The sequence below is a fragment of the Phanerochaete carnosa genome (genome assembly GCF_000300595.1).
Source record: "Phanerochaete carnosa HHB-10118-sp unplaced genomic scaffold PHACAscaffold_1, whole genome shotgun sequence".
NCBI classification, from domain to species: Eukaryota; Fungi; Basidiomycota; class Agaricomycetes; order Polyporales; family Phanerochaetaceae; genus Phanerochaete; species Phanerochaete carnosa.
In genome coordinates this window covers 5521037-5545497 of record NW_006767628.1, presented here as the reverse complement: position 1 = coordinate 5545497, position 24461 = coordinate 5521037, and the positions used below count along the sequence as shown (strand labels likewise).

General features: G+C 55.3%; 5 protein-coding genes across 5 annotated transcripts; 2 read left to right on the top strand and 3 right to left on the bottom strand.

Annotated features, from left to right (window-relative positions):
* Positions 1 to 135: 135 nt before the first annotated feature.
* Positions 136 to 1816, bottom strand: PHACADRAFT_24951 (uncharacterized protein; the record flags this gene model as incomplete). The annotated part of the gene is made up of 7 exons (XM_007389550.1): positions 136 to 360; positions 422 to 532; positions 582 to 827; positions 880 to 1287; positions 1342 to 1529; positions 1618 to 1654; positions 1709 to 1816. The coding sequence occupies 7 exons, from the start codon at positions 1814 to 1816 to the stop codon at positions 136 to 138; spliced, it is 1323 nt and encodes a 440-aa protein (XP_007389612.1).
* Positions 1817 to 2657: 841 nt separating this feature from the next.
* Positions 2658 to 4625, bottom strand: PHACADRAFT_82797 (glycoside hydrolase family 28 protein; the record flags this gene model as incomplete). The annotated part of the gene is made up of 12 exons (XM_007391148.1): positions 2658 to 2825; positions 3070 to 3112; positions 3169 to 3230; positions 3291 to 3309; positions 3361 to 3444; positions 3499 to 3656; positions 3784 to 3867; positions 3923 to 4015; positions 4071 to 4155; positions 4214 to 4230; positions 4282 to 4298; positions 4352 to 4625. 12 exons carry the CDS (start codon positions 4623 to 4625, stop codon positions 2658 to 2660), a joined length of 1104 nt encoding a protein of 367 aa, XP_007391210.1.
* A 1094-nt stretch (positions 4626 to 5719) lies between these two features.
* Positions 5720 to 5911, top strand: PHACADRAFT_56794 (uncharacterized protein; the record flags this gene model as incomplete). Its single annotated transcript, XM_007389569.1, has 1 exon — positions 5720 to 5911. A coding segment is annotated over one exon (192 nt), but the record flags the coding sequence as incomplete, so codon positions are not given.
* A 60-nt stretch (positions 5912 to 5971) lies between these two features.
* On the bottom strand, positions 5972 to 9263 carry PHACADRAFT_248683 (uncharacterized protein). The gene is made up of 12 exons (XM_007391147.1): positions 9224 to 9263; positions 9039 to 9161; positions 8874 to 8985; positions 8786 to 8809; positions 8399 to 8721; positions 7696 to 8342; positions 7609 to 7645; positions 7372 to 7559; positions 6898 to 7308; positions 6483 to 6839; positions 6147 to 6432; positions 5972 to 6095 (listed from the first exon to the last, which is right to left on the bottom strand). Exons 6-11 carry the CDS (start codon positions 7804 to 7806, stop codon positions 6205 to 6207), a joined length of 1332 nt encoding a protein of 443 aa, XP_007391209.1. The 5' UTR covers positions 7807 to 8342; positions 8399 to 8721; positions 8786 to 8809; positions 8874 to 8985; positions 9039 to 9161; positions 9224 to 9263; the 3' UTR covers positions 5972 to 6095; positions 6147 to 6204.
* Positions 9264 to 16395: 7132 nt separating this feature from the next.
* PHACADRAFT_248681 (carbohydrate-binding module family 21 protein) lies at positions 16396 to 21815 on the top strand. Its single transcript, XM_007391146.1, has one exon. It carries the CDS (start codon positions 17725 to 17727, stop codon positions 20218 to 20220), a length of 2496 nt encoding a protein of 831 aa, XP_007391208.1. The 5' UTR covers positions 16396 to 17724; the 3' UTR covers positions 20221 to 21815.
* The last annotated feature ends 2646 nt before the right edge of the window (positions 21816 to 24461 follow it).

Genomic DNA, 24461 nt, shown 5'->3' with positions numbered 1-24461 from the left:
CCATCCCGGCGAGCATATCAGTGGCGCCCTGAGGAATGCAAACTTAATCATCAGCTGTGTTCCTTGAAGCGGGCTGACCAGTGTCAGATTACGCAGGTAGCCATAGAACTCATAGCGACAAGACACAGATCGCCGTCATAGGGCGGCCTTGACAAATACATTTTTCCCCACCAGGATTCGATTAGCCTCCTCAAAATCTGCGTTTGTCGGTCGGTCCCAAACGTAATGCCAGATCTCGTAAAGCCTCTCCACTTCAAAGCCTTCGGTGCGGCTCTCGAGGATATCTCCGGTGCATCTGCTACCTTCCCAAACGTCCTGAGCTCGAGGCTGGCGGACAACAGCATATGTTCGGAGGATTGCCTGTAGTATAGGCGACAATGAGATTCATTTGAGACGACAATGAAAGAAACTAAAGGCTTACGTCAGCTGCATTATGGGTCGCTTGCGGATGACCTAGGAGCTTCGCAAGAAGATATGCATCTTCAATTCCTTGACCTGCACCTGCACCATCGTGTGCAAGCATCCCATGGGCCTACGCTCAGTCAACTTCATGTAACTATACGACGAGAAAAGATACGCACAGCATCACCGAGAATCGCGACCCGACCCTTCACCCATTTCCTAGGATCGATCGGAGGGTAAACGACATCGTTGTTCCACTTCACGAACCTCTCCGCGCACGACAGTAGGTTTACGACCTCGGGCCCCCAGCTTCGAAACACTTCAAGAACATCACTGGTCGAGACTTCTTGTACCGCGTCATGATTCGAAGGTGGGCAGTTATCAGCAGCGGAGTTGGGGTCTGAAGCGAACGCAGCTACGTTGACCTACGGAGCCTATCTCAATAACAGAGCGATTTCATGACAGCTTGAGACTTACCAAGGTACCGGCTTTGACATTGTACGCGGTTATGTGCTTGTTCTCGCCGACGAAGCAGACCGGCTGCTTGGTGAAATCCATAGTAGTACCGGAGGCGAAAGCTTTCGATACTGGGATTAAAGCCCTGTAGCAGACTGTCCTGCTGAGCTTAAGGTGCGGATCGATGTTTGCGTCTAATGAGTCCGTGACGTAACGGCGAACTAAACTCCGTATTCCGTCTGCTCCAAGTACGATATCAGCAGTTGTAGTAGTTCCATCCTGAAAATGCAAAATAGCTCCATGAGCAGCTGCTGTGATTCTGGTGCACTGCTTGCGCAGGTGAACGCGTTTCGGGTCGACGTGGTGTGCCAGTGCATTTAGGAAAACGCTACGATTTATGCCTTTAGCCACTGGCTCTCCGGGATCCTGCTGCAAAAAGGCGTCAATTTAAAACCACCAACGCGTTGCGCCGGAAGCACGTACATCGCAGAGAACTTCATGCCCAGCCATACCGGACACAAATTGGAAGTACCGGCGCTGCTGCCCATCGTGCGATACCTTAGCTTCAACCTGCGCTGCGGGATTCGCTGCTGGGTGCGCACGGACGATGGAAGGCTGCCTGTTCCGGGAGACGATATCGTTCCATATCCCGATTGCCTTGAGAATGCGTACTGTATTTGAGCCTAGTGTGCAAAACATCATGAACAAAGAAAGGTCAATTGTTAACCATAGTCGATAAACTCAGATAGTGTGGCTCACCGACAGGTATACCCGCTTCGACTTCTCCGAGCCTGGCCTATCTGGAATTCAGACATGTCTGACTTGTCAAGATCAGTTGCTGTCTACTCACACCCGCCTCATACACATGCGTGTCAACACCTTCTTTCAGGAGAGCAACGGAGCAGGTCATTCCACACACTCCTCCTCCAACAACGGCGACGCGTAATTTGCTGGGCATTGTGATTTTGATGGATAGCCATGGCCACAGCGACCGTCTTATATGCGGTGGCCCGCCTTGGCTGGGTGGTCGAGGGGGATTGGATACAGACTCCGATCACCTGCCGATCCCTGAAGCAGGCCAAATGTCACATACATCGCAAAAACGGCCCATTGAACCTTCTCAGATACCATACGCCGCGTGAGCATTCGAGACAGCGCGAGATAGCGAGATGCGGCATGTCCTGCACATTGACAGGCGCCACACCACCTGAGCACGGACCGCGCACGCCTAGGATTGACACAGCCCGGCATTAGAACGAGGTACCAGGTTGCTTTCAGGGCGGGACTCACAGGCAGCCTGAGATGGGTATACATACATTCTTTGGGGAGGGGAATCTAGACCATGTTATACCAATATCGCACTGCTTTCTTTATCGTCAGGTCCTCTGGATCTACGGCTCCGCGCTGAATACCAACGACGTTCCCACACATTGGGGCAGATTGCGATGCATATTTTAAATCTCCAGTTAGCCTTACAGACCGGCCCTTGTACGAATGAAAAGACCGTCCCAGCACTTGAAGCCAACGTCCGTCGAGATCTGCCGAAACTCCCAGGGTTAGCGCTCACCACTAAATCATCACCTGTCGCACTTGCTGTCGATGCATTGCACATGACCCTGACAGGTGCCCCAGTCTCCGTTACCGAAAAGATATCCTTCGCCACAATGTTCACCGCTTGTGCGACTAATCAGTCTCTGACATCCTCCGAGCTTCATGATCCTCACCGGTATTGGGATACAAGTCGAAAATCGCGACCTCCTTGCCCGTCGCGCCAGGTACCGCGTACCAACATGGGTCAGTTACGCACGAACCTTCCTTGAACGAGTGGCTAGAATGAAAGGTGAGAAAATGATAGGTGAAGGGATAGGATCTGAGACGGACTCTTCGATCGTCCCCGCAAAATTTTGGAACAGGAAATCTTCAACGCGGGTGTTGTTAGCTGTGTTTGATGGTGGAGGAGGACCGTCCTAGGGAACCAAGCAGTCACCAATTGGTATCAACATAGGTGTTATGTCGGGCGAGGCTGAATACCTCTTGATCCCAATAGCTGAGCGCGAAGGACGTTATCAGATGTTATAGACGGAGAAGTATCTTCAACTAGCACACTCACTTCTGAGTAATGTAAATCTGTCAAATAAATATAAGATGAATAATGATAATAATAGATGCCACCAATTTCCATCCTTAGAAGTAATTGGTAGGGAGATTTACCGGGAAAGGAACGTTATTGAAGGCGATGTTGCGCCAGGTTATGCTACAGAAGTGATGAGTCAAGCCTCAAAATTTATGCCAAGCTGAATCCCAGCGCACTTGCGAGCTGCGCCGTTACCGCCCGTCCAACTCTTGAAGCGGGCCGCATAAAGAGTGTTATTCTGTTCCAAAGTAAGTCAGTCACGCTTATGCTTTAAGAGAGCCGGTGTGGGATAGCCAACCATCACGGTATTCTCAATCCTGTGCGACGTGAATTCAAAAGAAAATAATCACAGCCAGAAAGCAGCTCACAAGACGTTCTCCACGTCTGCGACTTGTCCGTCTTCTCCTAGGGAGCCAATTGAGAGTCCGTGCCCGCCTTCGCAGTACGAATCACTGGTTAGAAATCTGAATTTAGCCTATCTTCATCCGTAGCACGGAGGAACGTACATCCAGTGGATATTCTTCGCACCGTTTCCGACAGTCAGGCAGTCGTCACCATTAACCACGTAGTTGCTGGAAAATGACAAGTTAGTTCCGCCAGCGGAGAAGCCTGGGCAGAGCAGTGAGCGCGAGTAGCATTGAGACGCCGTGTAGACTTGCCGTCGCTATTTGAAAGGCGGCGTATGGTCAATGATGTCCACACCATACAATGATTGACCTACGTATTGAATGGGAAGGACTGCACAAAGATGAGTTCCGCCATGGATACAAGTGAGACAGGGAAGGACCGACCCCGGTGGTAGACGCAGCCAAAATCTGATTATTGACGATCTGAACGTTTGAGGATCCGCTGGTTGCAAAGTTCCAGCCGATGGGCTGGGAGATCATAAAGTAAGACTCGGAACGAGGAGTAGGAGACAAATGACAGTACCTTCCATATCTTCATGTCGCGAATAGCTCCACCGCTAACCTTGCTAAAGGCAAATCCATGAGGACGATTGGTCTGTTGGTTCGCGTCCCACCACTGCAAAGACAGTTCATTAGCTTGCACCGCGGGAATGAGCGTAAACAGGGCGGACAGCTTGCCCGTGAGCATCGACCCATCCCCAGTTAGGGTCGGTTGTGCCCCGTAAAGTGACATTTGTGCCACCCGAGAAAGCAAACCTAGTATGAGCGTCCAGAGACTGAAAGAAAGTACATATACATCGCATATGAAGCTCACCATGCTCCTGGGTAGGACTTGGCCCGGTAAGAATAACACCAGGACAGACGGAGGAAGACATATCATACAGAAGAAGCGACCTCGGCTGAAGAGAGATTCAATTAGCTCAGTCGGACAATATTCCTACGGATGGCTAACCTTGTATCGTCGGAATATCAGTCGGGTACGTCAAGTTTCCTTCGATAGCGACTTCCACGTTATGCATGATTGGGAAGCTGATGGGTGTGAAAATATTGTAGGTAGTGCCCTTCTCAAATAAGATCGTAGCATTGCTTGTAACATTACCGACGGATAGTGCCTGCATCACTCCAGGCGTGTCATCTCGTCCGGAGGTGTGCGGTACGGTAAAGACCGTCCAAGCACTGCTCGGTGCTACAAGAGCAGCTGTGACGAAGAGACGTTTTGGTACCATGGCTTCAACAAACCACAGAGGTCGATGTCGCCAGGACAGCCAGTATATATACGAATGGTCGGATATGGTGTCAACCATACCAGGTGACCTTGAGTCTTTCTCTTCAGGACCGCTAAGGACCGCGTGAGCTTCGGGGATGACCCAGGAAGATCGGATATCAAGGCACGACCAGGTAGCATGACGAGAGCGTGGTCATTACATTGGTATTCTTCTGCAACAAGGGCTATGTACATGTGATCTGCGAACTGTCGTAGTAGTATGAGCCGTATGCCCCGAGTCCAACTGGAATTCGCTACCCACCGTCGTAGCCAAACCTCACTATACGATGCAGCGTGAGAATATTCGCCAAAAGGTCAAGTATCCGTCGCCCTGCCGTATTCTCATTCAGAGAAGTTTCCTCGTAGCAGGTACGGTCATGGTGGAAGTGTTCAATAACGAAGCGTCGGAGTCGGCGGCCGACGGGGTGGTGGATCACGGCCCGCTCTCCGGATCAATAAGGACCAATGACGCCGTAAATACTGTTTCTCATTCTCTTACCCTTGTTTCCTCTACGGCTATCATGTTCAATCTTTCCGACTTAACTCTCCAACGGCAGCTCGAGGAGCTGAACTTGATAACGTGCTCGCTTATGCCTGGCGAAAACTTACAATTTGTGTCTGGTTCGCCATGGGAGGACCTGCTCAGAGTGTACTCGGACACGCCAGAACTTGTCTCTATTGAACACTTGGAGTCTGCCCGTTTCGAACTACTCGTGGACGGCGCAAAAATATCGTTTGACGTTGAGCTGCCGCAGAACTATCCCTCTGAGGATGGTTTGATTTTGCCAAAGGTGCTTGTTAGAGGCAACGAGATCTCCAGAAGCGAGCACGAGAGGTGGCAAGCGATCGTGAGGGACCTGCTTACCGAAGTCAGAGACAGTGAGTACGTTCATTGCTCTTTCAGTTGATTCGAGTACCGAACGCTGTTCTAGATACCTACTGTACGAGCTAATATCCAGTCACCTGTTGCCTTTTCTGCACGAAGAAGTGACACTTGCAGCTCAAGCAGAGCTGGAGGAGCCGCAAACTCGATCAATACCGGTACCTGATACAGGAGATCGCTACCATGCCCTGCTAACATCCCATCACCTCATCTCGCCCACGAAGCGTCGGAACATGCAACAGTGGTCCGCCCAGCTGCACGTCAGTGGCTTCGCCAAGGTTGGCTATCCGAGCGTAATCTACTGCGAAGGCTCTCAGGACCAAATTGAGCAATTTATCGCGAACATCAAAGCGATGCAGTGGCTCGCATTGCGAGTCCGCTTTGTTGAGCCGTTCCCGAAGGAGGCGGTACCTATTACGGAAGACAGAGGGAAACGGCGGTGGATCGAGTTTGAAAAGGTCGGAGAGGTTGTTGAGGAGATGAGGCGGCTAGGAAGGGAGAAGTATGTAGTAGAAATGGGGATTGGAAGTGCCGGGACAAAGTAGTAAGGTGAGTGTCTGACCAGTGACGGGTGGCCAACGCTATTAACTAGGACAACAGCTTTGCATGGACACAATAAATCTCACGTTCAATAACCTATTCAACAGAAGTGTACATCTCAGCTCGAAACCTTGAAGGTTCCCTTCGACGTTAGGGATGCCGCCGCCTCTTCAAAAGCCTCGTTCAACGGATAGCTCCAGACGTACGTCATCATAGGCAGCAGCTCTTCGAACAGCATGCCTTCTCCGCTCGCGCGCAGGTCATATATATCACCTGCTCGCCTGCTCCCTTCCCAGACCCTCTGAGCTCGGGGTTGGCGAATAGTGGCATACGCCTTTAGAACTTCCTACAAAGATTGTTAGTGGTTCCCGTCATAGCGTATGCGTGTATGCGCACCTCGACATTCCCGGGTGTCGTTTGCGGATGGCTGAGCAACTTTCCAAGCACGTATGCGTCCTCGATTCCCTGGCCGGCCCCCGACCCGAGGTGCGGCAACATTCCGTGCGCGGCGTCACCGAGAATTGCCACTGGCCCCCTCGCCCATCGTTCGGGCGGAATTGGTGGATAGACGACGTTGATCGACCACTTCGTCGGGTTTACTGCGCAGCTCAGTAAGTTGCGCACCTCAGGGCCCCAGCCGTCGTATGCTGCAAGGACTTCTTCGACCGACACCTGCTGCACTGCTTCCGTGGATGGCGATGGGTAGTGCTCCGGGTCGGAATCGCTGTCGGCGCTAAAGGCGACAACATTGATCTAGAGACCATCTCAAGGCTCAGGGTGTCTCTCTAAAAGCTAGACGCGCGATGCGTACCACAGTCCCACCTCGGATAGTAAAGATGATCAGGTGTTTATTCTCACCGACGAAGCAAGTCGGTCGCGCACGAAAATCCGTCTTCACGCCCGCCGCAGCTGCCTTTTCCGCAGGTATCAGCGCACGGTAGCACCTCGTCCGGCTGAACTTGATATTCGGGTCCACGTCCTGGCCGCTCGTGCCTGCGACGAAGCGGCGCACCGCACTCTTTATCCCGTCTGCACCAAGTACGACGTCCGCTGTTGCGGTGGTGCCGTCCTGAAAGTGTATTGTCGTGTCGCCGTCGGCGCTGTGTGTGATGTGCGTACAGCGCTTGTGGAAGTGAGCTCGCGCAGGGTCGACGTGATGCACGAGTGCGTCGAGGAACGTCGCGCGGTGCACGCCCATGGCGTTGTTTCCCTCTAACTCGTACTGTGCATCGTCGCTTGAAGGATTAGTTCTGAATGGTGAAATTACAATGAATACGCGACGCACGTCGTAGACCATTTTGTGCCCCGGCATGCCCGACACATACTTGAACCAGCCGCGCATGTCGTTTCCGTCCCCGCCGTTGGGGTTCTCTTCTGATGTGCCACTAGGCATGATGGCATTCGCCTGTCGTACGCGTGCGAGAATATCGTCGTAGACTCCAAGGGCGGTGAGCACCTCCATTGCATTGCGGCCTGTGCCCCTCGTTCAGTTATGGGCGAAGGAAGTAAGGAAACGTCGTACCAAGACCTATCCCAGCTCCAATCTCGCCAAACTTAGACTGCGCATTCCTTTCAGTATTTACGAGTATTCGGAGTGGAAAATACGCACAGCCGCTTCGTAAACATGCACATCTACACCTTCTCGCAACAACGCGACCGCACACGTCAGCCCGCATACACCTCCACCAACAATTGCGATTCGAAGCTTGCGATCCGACATAGCCGATTCCTTCAAAGAACAGATCGCAGCGATGTTGTTGGAACTCCGTACCGTTCGGGGTCAACACTGGGGAAGTTGAATTCCTCGAGAGAAGAAAGAGTGGGACTTATATGTGCCCTTATCTGCAGCTTCAAAGCCTACTGTACACCAGGATCAGGATGAGAAAATATGAGATAGGTCAGAGATCATCAGTAAAAGGAGTCATCGGAGAGGCCCTAGCGTGCCGAGGCCGCCGGTAGCGTACTTTCGGCTGCGTGAATGCGTCATATGGATAGGTCTGAGACAAGCCTGAGAGCTATGGCACTGCGTCCGAAGAAGGGTATTACTTATCTTCCAAGAGTAGAAACAGACTTGCCACTTATCCTCCAAGAATAGAAACAGACTTGCCACTTATCCTCCAAGAATAGAAACAGACTTGCCACAAGAAGCCGCGAGAGCATGTGTGCGCGATGCGCGTGGGAGATGGGACGTGCGGTGTAGAGGCTGCCGGGCGGCTTGGGACGACCCGTCGCTGTGCCGTCGAGCCGATCGGACTGCTACTCGCAAAATCATCAGTCGAGTATTGGGCAACGGCATGGATAGTACTAGTCACCTGGATGTCCCGTGACGAGGCCCGGCCTGCAAAGATCGTTCAGCATCCTGTAGGCATGCACGAGGTCGAACAATCATAGAAATCGACCACCCTATTGCACACCCGACGTTAATCGGCTACATAGGCATTCGAGCAACCTTCACCGCACTCAGTGCACTGAAGCATCCTTGTATGACAAACGCGTTGTTGGACGGTTGGTCATGGGTCCACAAACTCTGTGTGTCGTGAAATGCTAAGTGTGATAGCGATGCCTTGCCTTCGTTACTTGCGAGCAATGGCAAAGAAGACCCAGAGACAATCTGCGACGAGGGCTCTAACACGGACTAGGTAGGAGATCATGAGACAGTAGACTTTTGCAGGGCGAGTTGCCTACGAGAATATGCTTACATGACTCGGGAGGACATAGACAACCGGTTCATATTGCAGCATGAGTACAGTGCCCTCTCAAGCGTAAAATGTCCAAACCTGCACCTACCAGCACCCCGAACGGAACGCGCGACGCTCTGTGTCAGATACAACTAAGGCCGGGGATATACGCACGTAATGTTGACACAAATCCGCGCGATTTGCGCAACGCAGAAAATTTCCTTTGAAGCGTCTGTCAGTGGCGACATTTCTGAGCAACGCATATGATAGCGACCTCTAAAGTGACCGATAATCCTGGCGCACACAGGGCAGTACTGGCTAGTCTTGCACTCTTCTCGTTGGGACGTCAAGCGCGAGACGAAGCCTTCGACGTGCTGAGGAAAAGGCTGTTCGGTATCTGATATGATATTGCAGTCAAGGTTCAGAGTCAGGGTTCAAAAGACGACCAATAAATCTTACGCAAACTGTACGTGTCGAAGACCAGAACCTTTCAAGGCACTGCATCTGCGAGATGTGGCCTTGGTCCAGCGAACAAACGTGATAAGTACTTCTGTCCTTTTTGAGCATCGCAGAGCATCGCTTCCGCTGTGCCGGCTACCGTTTGCCCTGTTAAATCTTATCGAAGCGGGCAAACAGATGCAATTCGCCGGGCAATCTCCCTGTGGTGGAACAAGTTCAGCTGCTCCAAGGCGATCCCCGGTGCGAACGCGCGCAGCACTATTCAGAATTAATCCGCACGCAGCTATGAGAGATGAAACCTACGCCTTGAAGCCTCCAGCTAACACGTAAGCCGCTATATTGTATCGTGGAAGAGGTGCGGAAATCTCCGCCATTAGCTCTATCCCAGAAGTCAGCCACCATCTTCTAGTTTTTCAATATGCTTACTATCTCTCACCTTGCGATATCAAAACTGAATAACTCGTATCGCATAATTCACAGACAGACCCGCGTCTGCCGTCAACGCTACACAGCACGGAACGCAAGCAAATCGTCTCGTCGTGCGAGCCTGCGCTAGGTATAATCAGTACATCGACACAACGCACACATGCACAATATGGCCAACGTGTGTACGATGAAGTAGGTGCCACAAACTGGGCAACTTCGGCGGGAAGTTCCGTACACTTGCCGGACGGCAACTCTCTTTCGTGTTGCCGTGCGCCGCCTGTACACAATTGGAAAAAAACGCTTAAAACATAGATCCTCAGGCAGCAGGCGAGAAAAGAAGCTCACCCAGGTACAAGAACAGGTCAAACCGCTGCTTTGTCGGCGAGGAACTTAACATGGAGGCTGTTCGTGCCGGGGTGCCCGTGATAATTATCGCAGAGACATGTACGGACTGAAAACGGCAGGCGATGATCACATTAATAGGTTACGAAATGAAGGGAAAACGGGACACGAACGAGACAAGCATTTGAGCAAACCAGTGTCCCACGTTTCTCCGACTGACTGATGGCGGTCCTTGCCGCGTGGAGGTGGGAAAGCTTAAAGCGTAAACAAGACCAGATACTAACCGTCAGACAACACAACGGTGTGATGCGAACGTGCAAGTTGCTCTGTGGCCAGCAATGCGCACCGCAAGCGAGGATCTCCGCATCCCAGGTATGGCAGCAGTGCCGGCATAGAATGATGCATGATGTTAATGAGTTGCCGCTCATCCTTGATGGAGCCTCTGATCACGAAAAGCTAAGATAACAACGCGGTCGAAGGAGGGCAGGAAGCGTCGGGAATAGTAGGGGACACGATATGCCGTACGGCTGGCACGAAGACCTGCACTTCTTGACGTTGCCGAGGGCCCGGGGGACTTCTTGCCGAAAGACGCGACATTCTTGTTCTCTGCACTGTAGATTAGCGAGCGTTGTACGGGAAGATAACCAGAGGAAATGCATTGATTCCTTACAGGGACCGCAGACAAGACAATCGACAACGACGCCGTTCGCTGTCAAGACTACGGTCGCATTGACTCCCTGTTGCGCAATTGGAACGTATAATTATGACGATAAGCCACGACACCAATCGACTGGTGGGAGGATGGTCGGTGACTTCAATGCAAATCTGTCGTTACACCTTCATCGATGGCGAGGTTATCCGTACTCAATCTAATTAAATCCCACAACTTGAGTGGCCGTGGCGATGCAAAACCGAGGCACGTACCATGCCGTGCCAGCTCTGAATGGCGTCGTTGCTCGTGATATTGCAGTGCGCGCATGTACATCGTCCTCCGTGCGACTGTCCGTGCTCGGCCTGGTTATACCCCACCGGCAGGATTGTCATGGCTATAGAAAGCCGAAGCACCTTCCGTGCTGTGCTCCAGCACCGCTCGAGCACCGACAAAGTTGATGTAGCAAAACGCGACGCACGAATCGCGACTCGCAAATCGTCTGGTATTTATGCTTGGCACGAGTGTGTGGGCGACAAAGCGGCGCAACAAACGTTATGTCGGAATAACCGGGCCAACAAGGCGGCGCAACAAATGTTCGAAGCATGCCGCCCAATTTGTGATAACTTGAATGTTAGGCTGCGAAGACGTGGAGTACTGTACATTCTTTGGAGAGACTCGCGAGGCTCGAGTTGCAGGTGAGCAAGACCTCGGCTGTAGCGCATAACCGACGCTGACCCGCAACACTGGTAGCACTGTACAGACCGCTCCGCCTGTTGCACGTTCCTTGGTCATATGGCCAGGGTCGCGCGGCCACCTACATGTTTCGCATCTCATGTCTGACGTTGTGCAGTCGTGCAGGCGCGCTTCACGGCTACCCATGGTTTCCGCGCAGCGAGTAAGAGTCTTGCCATGGGTTGCGACTGCACTGCCCCACTACCGCAACCCTGCGCCACCAGGCTGACCTCGCGCCCCTGCGTCAACAGGGTCGCTCCCGCTAAATTGGCTCAAGCGTGTCTCAGCCCTGTGTCGGACTTTCCGTCTGTCGCGGCCACACTGCATCGCAAAACTCACGCGTGATGTCCTCGGGGTAAGAACAACGCAGGGACGCCGCCCGACACGCGGTCACGCGTACCACGCGCCCCATAGACCGACTGCGCGGAAGGAACGTAGAGCGGGCGAGTGCGACCTCAGCGAAATGGAGAGCACCGCCCGTACTTTGAGGCCCGGGTACTCCGCCGACATAGAACGACATACCCAGCAGCGCATCCGCGTCGTTCCTATAAGACGACGCCCCTGCACGTCGGCTCGGGAGGCCGAGTCGTATTTTTGAGCCAAAACACTTTTTTAATAGCCTCCGCACGCACGAGAACACCCGCCGCACCCGCGCACATGCGTAACGCACTGGTGCGACGCATACAAACGATCGACAGGCGCACGCACTCTAAACGCCTACCTAACGCAGTATGTCTCGTCGTCCAATTGTCTCAGCAGCCCGTGCGGTTTAGCCTTTCTCTTAGTGTCGCTGATACCGCGGCTTCTGATGGATGAAAGGGTCCCAGCAGATAGATGCGGAGTATGGAGCAACCCTTGGAGATGTGCGCAGGCACCAGTGGAGAGCACAAAGGCGAAGGTGTACTGTATATGCGAGAGTTTCCATGGCTGGAAGAAGTGCTATCGACGGCGTCGTTCCCAGGGATGACGATAGGCCTTGCTTGTCCGAGTGAGAGCTCTTCCGGGGTTGCGCCTGCGCCCACACTCAACAGCTGCTCAGGAGTATCAATGATACACATTCGCGCCATCTTTGAGCACAGCTGCACCAGGAATGGCAAGCTACTTGCCCTTGGGAGAGAGAAGTGTATGCAGTGGACACGCTTGGAGCCGCACAACGCACGCATTGGCCATTACGCAACTAGTGTACTGCCACAATTGTGACGGATGAGAGCTGTATTCCTGCGATAGGACGAGATACATTGATCGATGACCGCCACTGCTATATCAGTGTCGACGTCGCGTAAGTACAACGATGCCTTGCGCGGAGCACGCACCAAATACAACGCAGCCCAGCGTAGCCTTCTCGAGGACAATGAACGCAAGTAGATACCCCAACCACTAGTGGTTCATAATATTGGCAGATCAACGCGCCCCCCACTGTCATCTTGGTCAGGTGCATAGCCTCCTTCGAAGCGATTCCGTGTTGATGAGTCGCTAAGAAGGATCAGCTGGACAGTAGGCCGCCGTTCCTTGTCTGTCAGGCTCTCCGGTTGCCGCCTGCAGAAAAGAAAAATGGTCATCAGACGGCGCACAGAAATCGCTGCAAGCGCACGGGGGGTCCAGGCCCTGCCTAACTCTAGGCCGTCGCTTTCTTGTTGCCCTTCCCGTTGCCTAGGCGTTCGTTGTGTGCCCGCTTCCCTTTAGCAGCATTCCTTGTGCAGTATTACTCGCACGCGTAGAAAAGGGGAGGGCCAGGCTTGGCCGTCGGCCTTCCGCTGCCAGAGATACGAGACGGAGCGACCTGCGAAGCCCCGGGCGTACGTTCACAGCGCGTCCCACGCCTGACCGGCGTGTTTTGCCTCTTTCTGCAGACGCGTTCGCGGGGAGGTTCGGGAATGCGAGGGAGAGGCGCCACGTGTATGCCATCTTGACTCCGTGCGGCAGGCTAGAGAGCACAGAGGTCCAGCTCGCAGAGGCGTGTGCGTGCAGCGAAGCCGAAGCCGAAGCCCCGGACCTGTCTTCCAGGGAAAGACAGGCGACATTGGCAGAGAGAGGTTTAATGAAAGACCCTTGCTCTGTACCGCCGGATGGCGTCCTTCGTGCGCGCGATCGGCCAAACCGGGGTCTGCGTTCAAATACCCGCTTGTCTTTTTCTCTGTGGCGCAACAACTAGTAGAAGGGGTGCCTGGCGCTGCGTTTCACGCCCGATGGATAGTGCGATTTGGGGCTGGGGACAAGTTCAGTAATCGCACGACGCCGGGGGGACGCACAGCGTTTGAACCCACTCCAACCTGCGAGCCCACGGCCGTCGAGTGCCTCAAGGAAGTAAATCGCATGAGAGTATTGTACCGGTGTCCACTGAGCGATGACAGTATCTCTATTGCGCTGTGCCCGTCTATCGACTTGGCTTTATCACTGCTATGCGTCAGCGCCAGCCAACAACCTGCGTCCACAATGTGTCGATGAGCCTGTCAGGCGTCGAGGCCACGGTGCACCGCTTGTCCTCACCGACAGGCTGTGATCGAAATGATTGATACGCACGACTCGTGGGAAGACCCATCTAGAACCAGAGCATGTCACGATCAGTCGGCCGCGAAAATAGACCCTGAGAGGACCATCGCTGCTGTGGTCCATCGGGGATAACAATTAAGTAATGAAACTCTCGTTTGAATGCAGGATGATGCAATGCACGGACGACCGTTTTCTGACGCGCCAGCGCTGCAGAACCGTGGACAAGCCGCAAATTAAAGGGGCAGTGCATCTTGGCCGTGGGTCTTCGCATCTGCCGCAGACAGCACATGAGAACACGGTGGGGGCTCGGCAGAGATGAGAAGCTGTTACGCACACGCTAGCGTTTCCGCCCTTCCCATGACTTGCAGTGCCTATCCTTCGCTGACACTGCTCAGATCCTGATGAGTCTTCTTCGCAATGACCATTCGGACATGCTATTTGGAATGCTTTATATGCGCTCCACAAGAAGTCTGTTGTTATCAAAGGACGTGCGTACGTGCATTATTGCTGGGTCGCTGGACAAACGAGACTATATGCGCGCGGGTCACGTCGAAAAATCTGGAAACGTACGTATCTCCGCGAATAAATGTGACAACCCACAGCATTACCCGAATGTCGAAACATTTCTGGACGTCGTGGACATGCTGATCTTCATTCGCTTCCCGCCATCGGCGAATCGGGCCACTTGAAGGCAGGGTCGACGGACTATCGATGCTGACGCTCCGAAGCTGCGCCTAAGAGTGAATCGCCCTGTGGTGCCGCGCATGCACTATTGGCCCTCTTGTGCATCGCCGAATACTCTCGAAAAGCCAGTTTGACCGGCGCATCCACATTCAGCGTCAGCTCGGAGGAAGAAGTTTGCTGCCAGGTTCTTCGCTGCCTACGTGTTCTTGTCTGCGCTCCGACTTCGAACAGTTGAGTCATAGAGGGACCCTGACCAACGCATGGCAGAACTCACTTTCGGGCTTAGTCGAGAGGAGCGAGACGCACAGGGAGGGAGAACAGCAAGTATTCGAGCCATGGGCTGCCGATGCCGGAAAAGATGACGAGTAACATCAGAAGTAGAGCAAGAATTCTTAGATTTCATTAGGAAGTGGATGGTCCTCCGTATGCGTCCCCGTTCTTTTCTCACCGTCGTTGTCAACAGCGACCAAGCAGCAAAGCGCGAGGACCACAAAGCAACGACGTTCCCACGCCCCCGCGACCATAAAGCGCAAGAGGCGCATGAGAGAGGCGCCAGGGCCGGCGGGCCATGTCCAAATCTGAGCCATCGGCGCTTTACGTAAATAGCTGAATACCCGATTGGATCTCTATTCATTTCTGTCGTCCCGAGGAAGATCTCTAGATCCCATTGAATTGACCGGCGGCTAGAAGGGGCGATCTGCCCGACGCGCGCCTATATCCAGCGTTCCTGAATATGTCGTGGCTTGAGACGCCGAGAAGGGAGTGAGGAGGACAAGAGCAAGCACGGGAGGTGTAGAGGTGCCGGGCGACCGCTTGAAACAGCGCAGAACAGGCCAGAAATTTCCCGGGTCCTGCGGCAGACAAGCGTGAGCACAATGAAGGAACATCGTTTCTTGACATGGATCCGAACGAGCCAGACACGCTTTGTACCACGTCTTTGCATGCAGTACGCGCACATACCATTGTGACACCCGCGCAGAGGCAGTCTTGCTGGCCCTGAGGGCATCCCGAGCCTAATACGTCGCTAGAATAGGCCTAGGGCGTCGTTTCCCCCAGCTGACCGCGGTTGGTGACGCATTCATTTCGCAGGAACACGCTCGAGGTCACTCACTGATCGTTGCTGCAGGCCGGTCGCAGACTTGCAGGGAACGCGCGATGACGCGGTGTGTCTGCTGACCGCCCTGGCGCGCGACGTGTGTTGCACAGCCGGCCGCCGTGACCCAAACGGAGCGTATTCTGTCATGTTGTCTCGGTCGAGGATGGCTGTTCTGTCCAGGGTGTGAGTTCTGATCGCACCCTGCCCGCTCTCGTGTACTCAGCGCGTCCCTGGCGTCCATTCGTACTCACAAAATGTTTCGTGCCTCCAAGACTGTTCTTCGTCACATGTACGAGCTTTTTCGCTACAAGGGAAGCCCCGTCTGGGCATCACAAATAATGGCCGAGCACGCAAGACTCACAGCGTCGAGGCCGAAGCAAACATCACACAAAACCGTAACAACGGACGGCGCGATTGGCCGAGCGAAGGAACGTGCCAACGCGGTCGTGGAGCTGGGTGGAGCGGGCAGAACCTTGTTCAAAACTCAAGCAGGTTGCGCCGCCGCCCGTTGTTTTTGCCTGTGGAGCACGCAGGGGCGCCCGCATCCCGATGTCCCGACGCTGTCTACTGAGCCCGTCCCTCATCCCGCCCGCCCGCCAAGAGCCCTCCCAGGAGGAGCCCCAAGGAAGACAATTTAACGGGGTGGGGATGTTGAGCGGATCGAGGGGCGGTGGGAAAGGATCGCGAGCCGGAGCCGGCTCCTGGCCAGGCGCGTCGGCCCAGCATGTCCATGACACGGTAGGCCGTATTCGTAAATGCGCAGGGTCTCAGACGCGTCTAGGTGTTCCATTACATGAATAAGAGGCCTATAATACAAAATAAAGTTTGATGGTGCGACGCAGGGTAATGTAACAATACAGAGAAGAAGGACGCTGCGGGAATGCAGCAAGAGGAAAAGCGTGCTGAGGAAATTTTCTGCATCCGTGGATGAGAGCGCGTTCCCGTGTGCGACGGCGGCGCTCGCACGTTCGCGCGCAAACGTTGTGCAGGGCAATTGATGGGAAGTTCTTGGTCAGATAACGGCGGTGTTGCTGATGGTCCCGAGAGGAGCAACGGAAGATACGATTCGAAAGAGCTGCACGGCATCGATAGGAGGGCAACATCCGCAGGCAATTGGGAATAGAGCTGTGTATGGGCTAAGCTTCGTGGGATACGCAGAAGGGGGGAGTTGATAGGGGTCTTGATGGGGGGAAGAAACGTTTGGGAAGGAACGAGGAACGGGGGACAGATGGGAACACACTGGCCCAGTCGGTCGGCTGTTGTTGGTGGATGCGAGACAGCCCACGGGAAGATGCTGGCGAGGCCGCGGCTGTATGCATAGACGCGGGGAACGTGCGGAGCACGCTGTCGGAGCGATAATCAATGAGGGCTGTCTTACCGAGGCGGGGGCGGGGAAGGGAGTCGAGGGTGCGTGGAGGAACGGAAGACGCGCGAGGGACGTTGGGCGCGAGTGGCGGGCATGCCAGGTTTGGAAAGTGAAACTGCTGATGGCGGGATGACATCATCTGTATTATTTTGAGTTGATAACCGCGCTTGGGAGTGGAGTGGGCCTCGGCCGTGTGAGAGGGCCAAGCGGGTGAGGTTTGCTTCGCTCGTCTCCCTTTTCTCCTCTCTCTAAGGGAGACTTTTGAACACCTCTTCTCCACCGCCTGTACTTCGAACACCACACACTCTCAAACGCCGCCTCCGACGACTCGCGGGGCGTTTGGAAGGCTCAAGGTTGCATCGCCAACACTGCAAGCCGCATTGCGCGAATCCCACCCATCCATCCTTATAGGAAGCCGATACCGGCCGTTGCGGCCAACGCACCAGTATCTTCGACCCCCTTCCCTCGGAGCGATTCGCCATTCCATCGGCTGCCACGAAGAATCACTTCTTGCAAGATCTTCGGTCTCTCAATCTGAGTCTGCAAACCTGCTCCTTCCTACCGGCTCACACAGTTGCCTCTCTTGGTATCGCCTTAGGTATCTCCCACAATTCACTTCCGACGACTGATATACTCACCTGTCCGCTATCATATCTCCCTTTCACAGTCATCGCACATCCCTCCCCTAACCGTCCATACACCCCTACACGACTATGCCCTACTTTTCTCCCGCCGATCCCTCCCCCTCCTCGTCGTCTACGACCGCCACGACTGCCACGACCAGCCATGCCCGCTCAGGACACCGCCGCACCCGCTCATCCTTCAGCGATGAACGTGGCCCCGGCGCGTTCGCGCCTATGGGCAACCTACCACGCCGCCGTTCCACCAACGAGCACAACAAAAAGGCCGTCTTTCATCTCAACGTTGACGAGGACTCACCACCAGACGATGACCACTCTCCGTCCTCGTCGCCACCCAAACCACCGCACATCAGCCTTCCAGCTGTGAATTCCCTTCGTCTGTCAATGGAGTCTGGTCGTTTCTCGCCGACGGTCAACCCTCCCGCACACATAGAGATCCCCAAAACTGGTGCCACCTTCAGCACAACCTCACCTAACGAGCCGCTTTCGAACGTGCCATTCCCGACTTCGTCGCCGATATCGCCGACGGATAGGAAATCGCCGTTCATTTCCGACCGCTCACCCTCGGGCTCTTCGACCTCGACCTCGTCAATACCACGCACACCGAGCACACCGATCATCCTTTCGAACGGCAGGCCTCTCAAGCCCTCACTCAAGTCGAGTTCGTCCTCGCCAAACGTCGCCGGTGACTTTGCAGACGGCATGCGCAGACATTTTCGCGTGCAGAGCGCACCGAGCACTCCCCGCGTACACTTCGCGGAAGAAGGCGCGGGGCTGGAGATGGTGAAGGTGTTCAGCAGGTCGGGCAAGCCGGCAAGCTTGAGCAAGCCTGCGGGCGAGGAGACTGAGACTGAGACCGAGGCTGAGTACCCGTTCCCCTCTCTATTCCCTACCTCGTCATTCGGAGGCTCCTTCATGTCTTCGGGATCGCCGAGTCCAGGGACGTCCTCTCCCAGTCAGTTGATCCACGAATTAGACACAACACCAGGCGTTACCTCACCTATTCCGACTGCGAACCCTAGCCCTCATGCAAACATCCACCTCGAAACCGTCACTCTCCCGAAAACGCGGCCGCCAACGCTGCGCGGTACCGTGCTTGTGCGCAACATACACTTTGAGAAGAACGTTGTTGTGCGCTTTACGCTCGACGATTGGCAAACGACGAGCGAGGTGGTGTGTAAACACGTTGTGAGCCTGCCTGGTCTGCCGCCGCCGTTCCCCCGCCCGCATACGATTGGAGACTACGCTGGGCAGATCGCAGAGGGCCGGGCGGAGGAGTCTGCCAGTTGCCAGTGGGACCGTTTCTCGTGCGTGCTACTTTCGTGCCACCTGCCAAACGCGGTACTGATGGTTACTCGATTTAGGTTCACGATACGGCTGGAAGACTACGAACCGAAGCTGAGCGAGCGGACGCTGTTCCTCGTGGCCCGCTTCGTCGCTTGTAGCGGGCACATGGGTGAGTTCTGGGATAACAACGACGGCCAGAATTACCGGATAGGGTTCAAGAAGGCCTCCGCGCCCACCAACAGCCCACTCTCGACCCCGCGGGCTCCGCCGATCCAGGTCTCCGCGTCCTTCCCTCCGTCGTTCAGCCGCGAAAAGAAGGCAGCCAGCTTCTCGGCCGTCCCACACGTGTCGACGTTCGGCCCGACGAGGCACGTCGCCCACAAGCAACAACCAACGTTCAATGCCCCATCGTCGATGCGCTTCACTCCGACAACGACACAGTCAGGCTCGCCCGCCCCCGTAGTGTTGAGCAAGATTGCAGTATCAAACGGCAAGGTTGTCACCAGCACCGGAGACGATGACGTCGGCGAGGGCGAGGAGGACGTGGACGAGAAGGATGAGGCTGAAGGCGAGGAGAAGCAGGAAAACGTCGTTGTGCCTGTCGTCCCACCTGTGCCTGTTTCCACCACGCCCTCCCCACCATCTCCGCTCGCACAAGACAAGACGCCGGTCGAGCGCGAGGTCGAGGAGTCCGCGTCGTCCACCAAGTCCCCCGCCGATGTCAGCTTCAGCGATCGTGCGCCGCTCATTCGTCGCCATTCCGCAATAGACCATACTCCAAGGTTCCCTCTCCCCGGGCCTATCGTCGTCCCGAAGTACGGCCAACACTCAAGAGGGCCCCCGAGCGACGGCTCAAAGCCGACGTCGCCCGTAGAGGCGTACATCTCGAAGAGGCTGACGCTCCGCAACTACGTCGCACCGGGATCGACGCCGTCGAGTACTATGCCATCGCCAGAGTTGCCGCGGGCGAGCTTGCCTGAGGCAAGGGCGGAGCGCAGTTCGTCGGCTTCGCCCAACGGAATCGTCACGCCGCCCACGACGCCGCCTCGCGAGACACACCTCAAAGGTTTGCCTGACGTCGCTGCGACTGAGGCTGATGAGGAGAAGGAGGACGCGCAAGCGATGTTGTCGCCGCTCGTTATGACCGGTACGTGCTCTTTTAATAGTGAAATAGGGGCAAGAACAGGTTGCTCACCGCGTGTATGCATGCAGCCACCTCGCACCCTGATGCCAGCCCCTTCTCGCCCACCTCAGGCTCCGACATTAAACCCTGGGCCGTAAGCAGTCTTGATGCTGCGCTGAAGCAGCTCGTGAGCCCGCCTGTCTCGAGACAGGGTAGCCGCGATGGCAGTGCGGAGAACAGTATTGCTGCGAGTCCTGTGGGAGGCAGCGGCAGGAGTTCGCCCAAGCCTGAAGCGTCAGCGTCGTCTGGCAATGGGTACGCACCTGGGAGTTCGGCAGTTGAGACGTCACCGCACTCCGATACATCCTCCTCGGCCTCGCCCCTGCCATCCGCCGCCGTTTCGAGCCACGTCAACCTCCCGCAGTCCTCTGCGAACGGCACCAAGGTCGGCACGGACGATTCGAGCTACGCCGCCTTCGTCAAACAATGGTGCTTCGCGCAGTCGACTCCGCCAGCAAGCGGGGTCGCTTCTCCCTCGCTTCTGAGCTCTGCCACGACCCCGGCTCCGACCCCGCCGCCCGTCTCCAACAACGTCGGCATGGGCTTTATGGGCTTCTCGCCCTTTGGCGGTCTCGGCAATGGGGTCGGCGCCCGTCGCCAACAGGCGTGGCCTGCCGAGCACCAGGTCGGCATCGGCAGTAGCATGGGTATCGGTGCCGGCTATGGGTTCCCCGGAATCTCGTACGGCTCGCACCCGAGCTCGCACGACGGCCCCAGTATGAGTGTCGTTGGTGGTGAGTTGGTTTTCTAGCTCCGACCTCTGCTGCGTTCGTTTGTGAGCGTGGTGTGTGGTGCCTGGGATTGGCACGCGAAGGGGGCGTGGGTGCAACAGGGCTGTTGCGCATTGAGATGAGTTTAGAGTTGAGGATCTACGTTGGATGAAAATAGGTTGAGCACTCGGAGATTTTAGAGACAGGATGTCTCGTACGCTCTTTCGTACTCACTTCACTTCCCGGAAAAATTCTGGATTGTCTTCGCATTTGCTGTGGTAGATGAGAGAGTGAATCGATGCTGATTATGTCAACTTACAGCCCAGCAGTGAGGATCCATACGAATCCCTGTGAATGGTGGCCCGTTCAACGTCGAGTTCGAATGCACATAGAGGGGCATGTCTCCCCGTAGTCTCATCCTGCAGCCTTGATTATCAGCCTTGCCTCCCTTCCCTGTCCTTATAGTATTCCCCCCCGTCCGCCTAGAAACCCACACACCCACGGCTATCCCGCACCTGCCTTCGCAGCAACGCAAATTACGACACCTATGAAAGTCCCCATCACCCACATCTCGCGCTTCTGTCGACGAGCCATTCACCCACATACGACTTGCCCGTTTCCGCCACGAAAATGACAGACGGAAGGACCGTTGTACGTGTAATCGTGAGACGCGCGCGAGATCCGGTGCAGAGGACTGTCAGCTGACGGCGCACACGACCCACGGACCGCTACGTTTCGGCCTTTGGCTCGGTACGCGCCCCGAGCGACCTGCCCCATGCGAGCACGCTTGACCGCTTTTGAGCCGAATTTCCTAGATTTGGGAAGGCCGAGATTACGTACAAGCTCGGATCGCCTGCCCGAGTCGAGGAGGAGACGGTGGGAGGGTATAGAAGGCGCGCGTTGTCCTTGGACGTCTGCTTGCCCCCTCCCCTCCCTCCAAACGTCGTGGTGGTCGTGGTCGTACAGCAACAGCTGGTCTGCGCACCGCCAGTCTGCCCGGCCCTCTCACTCCGGGTCACGCGCGCACGGGCATGCGGCTCGGCGCAACCTCGCACAATTTCGCGACGACGGTGGACGAACAACGCGCTCGGCCGACGATCAGGCCTTCAGGTGCGGTGCAACGATCAACGCCACCAGGGCGATATGTGCGTGCGTTTTAGGCAGATGCGGGGGATCGTCGACGGCCCTCCTTGCTCTGTTCGCGTCGACTCGCTACTTCGTGCGCCTAAAATTCGAGGTCGACCTTCGGCCTTCTCTCCTTTGGCTCCAACGATTTCGCTATATTCCATATGCAACAACCGTCAAACCCCATGCGTTTCCTTTTGTTTGTATTTGGTATGTAAGACTAGCCGGAACATCTACTCTACACTTGTACGTCCATCCACGTATCGTGTCTCGAGTGGTGTCTCTGTTCAACCAACTCATCTCTCGCATCATCTGTACTACTGTATATCTTAGGTTTTCCTCAATGTCGTGCCTTCGTGTTTCCCTTAGTTTCTTGGTTTAGTTTCTGTTGTACGTACCCCTCGAAGAGCACTGTCTGCGTGCTATCCCGCCGGCTCTTCTTGTAGGCTCGCCACATATCTCATCATCGCATCCACACTTTTCCTCACACGCAATCTCTCTCTCTCACACACACATATATCGCACGTTTGTCACATCACATTTGTATACCCTTTATTTATCTATAGCGTCCGGTGCAATATACACGTCGTACATCCTACGTCTTCAGGGTGCTTTGTCTTCGGCCGCTTCGAAGTGCGACAGCATTCAGGCGAGAAGCGTGGTGGATCCACCGTGCCTGGCCTGGCACAAAGCTCGAAGCACGGCCTGGTGCAGATTTGAGTTGAGGAGTGGGGGCGGGGGCTGCTATCTCGTGTACGAAGGTTGTTGGAGATAGGGGCGGGGCACGAGGCAAGGCCAGACGGTGCCGCGAAGCTCGGTGTGGCCTAGTGTGGAAATGAGGAGGACGAGAGCGGACGAGTCCCACATCCCTTGATAATGCGTCAGCTCGGGTTTCGTGGGGTCGCCCCACACCCTTATCTCTATCGCGAAGTTCGAGAGATTGTGAGCCCTCGGGGATGTGAGGTTTGGGGGACATGAGGCCTCGGCAGTGCGAGGCGGACAACACGAGAATCAGCTTACAGTAGAGGCGACTGCGCTTTCTGGAGCGGGGTCGTGGTGCACTGGATTCGATAGGGCGAACCTTGTCGTGCGCCATGCCGAGCGGGGCCGTTCGGCGGTGGGAGCGCGAGGAATGCAGAGGGTAAGGGGCCGCGTAAAGCGAAGACACGAGCGTGGCAGGGCGCGACACACACTAGCGTGCAACCGTGCACACTGCAGGGTCGGACGCGTCACGCGCCTGGCTGGGGCGGGGCGCGTTCGATGGGTGACAGGTTCGCTGCTAACTCGCGTCTCGTGCCAGGGGCTCTTGCCTTAGGTTTCGTACCAGGGCGTCGCTGGCGCGCGCCCTGAGTCTGGAATGCAAAGTCACACTCTGTAGTCGGCGCGGGGCAGGCTATGATGGGGAAAAAACGTCTGTGGTGAGCGTATACACGCGTCAAACGTTGCCCGAGCGTTCCAATGACAATAAGGCTGTGACGGCTGCTGTCTCCTGCGCGCCCATGCACTTAGGTAGCGGGAGCCTGTGTTGTGCGCTTGAGCCTTGCCTCCCGCGATGCTCTGCGATGCTTGGTGCAGTGCTCTGTGGCACACTTTCATCCGAGCATTGGATTACTACGGCCACTGCGCAACAAACGTTCGTCGGGTGAGGGGTGCCCGATAAGCGCTTAAGCCTTGCATAATTGGAGGCTTTATTGGCATTGATTGGTGAGATGGCCGACAGTTTGGCTGGGGGAGATATGGCGTGTTTAAGAGCAAAAGAGAAGCCGCGTTTCAATCTCGTGGAAGGACTCCCGAGTAGCTATGAATCAAACTGCTAGTGGGTACCTGCTGAACATCTTTAGTCTGGTGGACCTCACGAGACAAACCTCTTCCTCTCTTGTGAGAATAGAGGTCCAAAAATATATGTAATACTTTTCACAGATATAGCACTTTGAACTGAACTTTTTTTCCTGTGAAGAAGTGATGCTGTTTGCGAAAAAAAATTACATATATTTTTGGACCTTCATTTGCCGAAAGATAAGCAACCTTTAATCCGTGTCGGGATACCAGACCGTCCCGATGCATCTCCGGGACCTCGGCCACCTTTGCTCGCTTGCCGGCGCCATCTGGCACCGCCAGGTCGCTCGCCTGCCGTCGCACGCGCGCCCTCGTCTCCCTGCCGTCCGTTCTCGCGCAGTAGGCAGCCGACCGTGTAGTGTACCATGTAGCTACCGTAAATACATGTTTTTGCTCGCACGAGACGGCCTCGGGAGCATGCAGGAGGGGCGCGCGAAGGCACGCGAAGCGTGCGTGAGAGCCTGCGCTGTTCCCATCAGTGGCGGCGACCCGCGCACCCATTGCCGTCCCGTCGCGAGGCAGATAACGAGCCGATGGCCTTGTTATCTGCCTCGTGGCGGCTAATCCGGTGTCTCGACACGCATCTCGCAACTTATGGCCTGTCGAGACACCAGATTTTGGCTGGGCCATCAGCGTGCCATCAGCCCATCGGGTGTCCCGGCAGGAAA

Bases quoted from the DNA above. Each gene is read 5' to 3' on its own strand.
- PHACADRAFT_248683 (XM_007391147.1), bottom strand. From the start codon at position 7,806: ATGTCGGATCGCAAGCTTCGAATCGCAATTGTTGGTGGAGGTGTATGC. The intron at 7,646-7,695 runs GTGCGTATTTTC...AGGAATGCGCAG, and splicing joins TGCATGTTTACGAAGCGGCT to TCTAAGTTTGGCGAGATTGG. The intron at 7,560-7,608 runs GTACGACGTTTC...CGAGGGGCACAG, and splicing joins TGGAGCTGGGATAGGTCTTG to GCCGCAATGCAATGGAGGTG.
- PHACADRAFT_248681 (XM_007391146.1), top strand. From the start codon at position 17,725: ATGCCCTACTTTTCTCCCGCCGATCCCTCCCCCTCCTCGTCGTCTACG.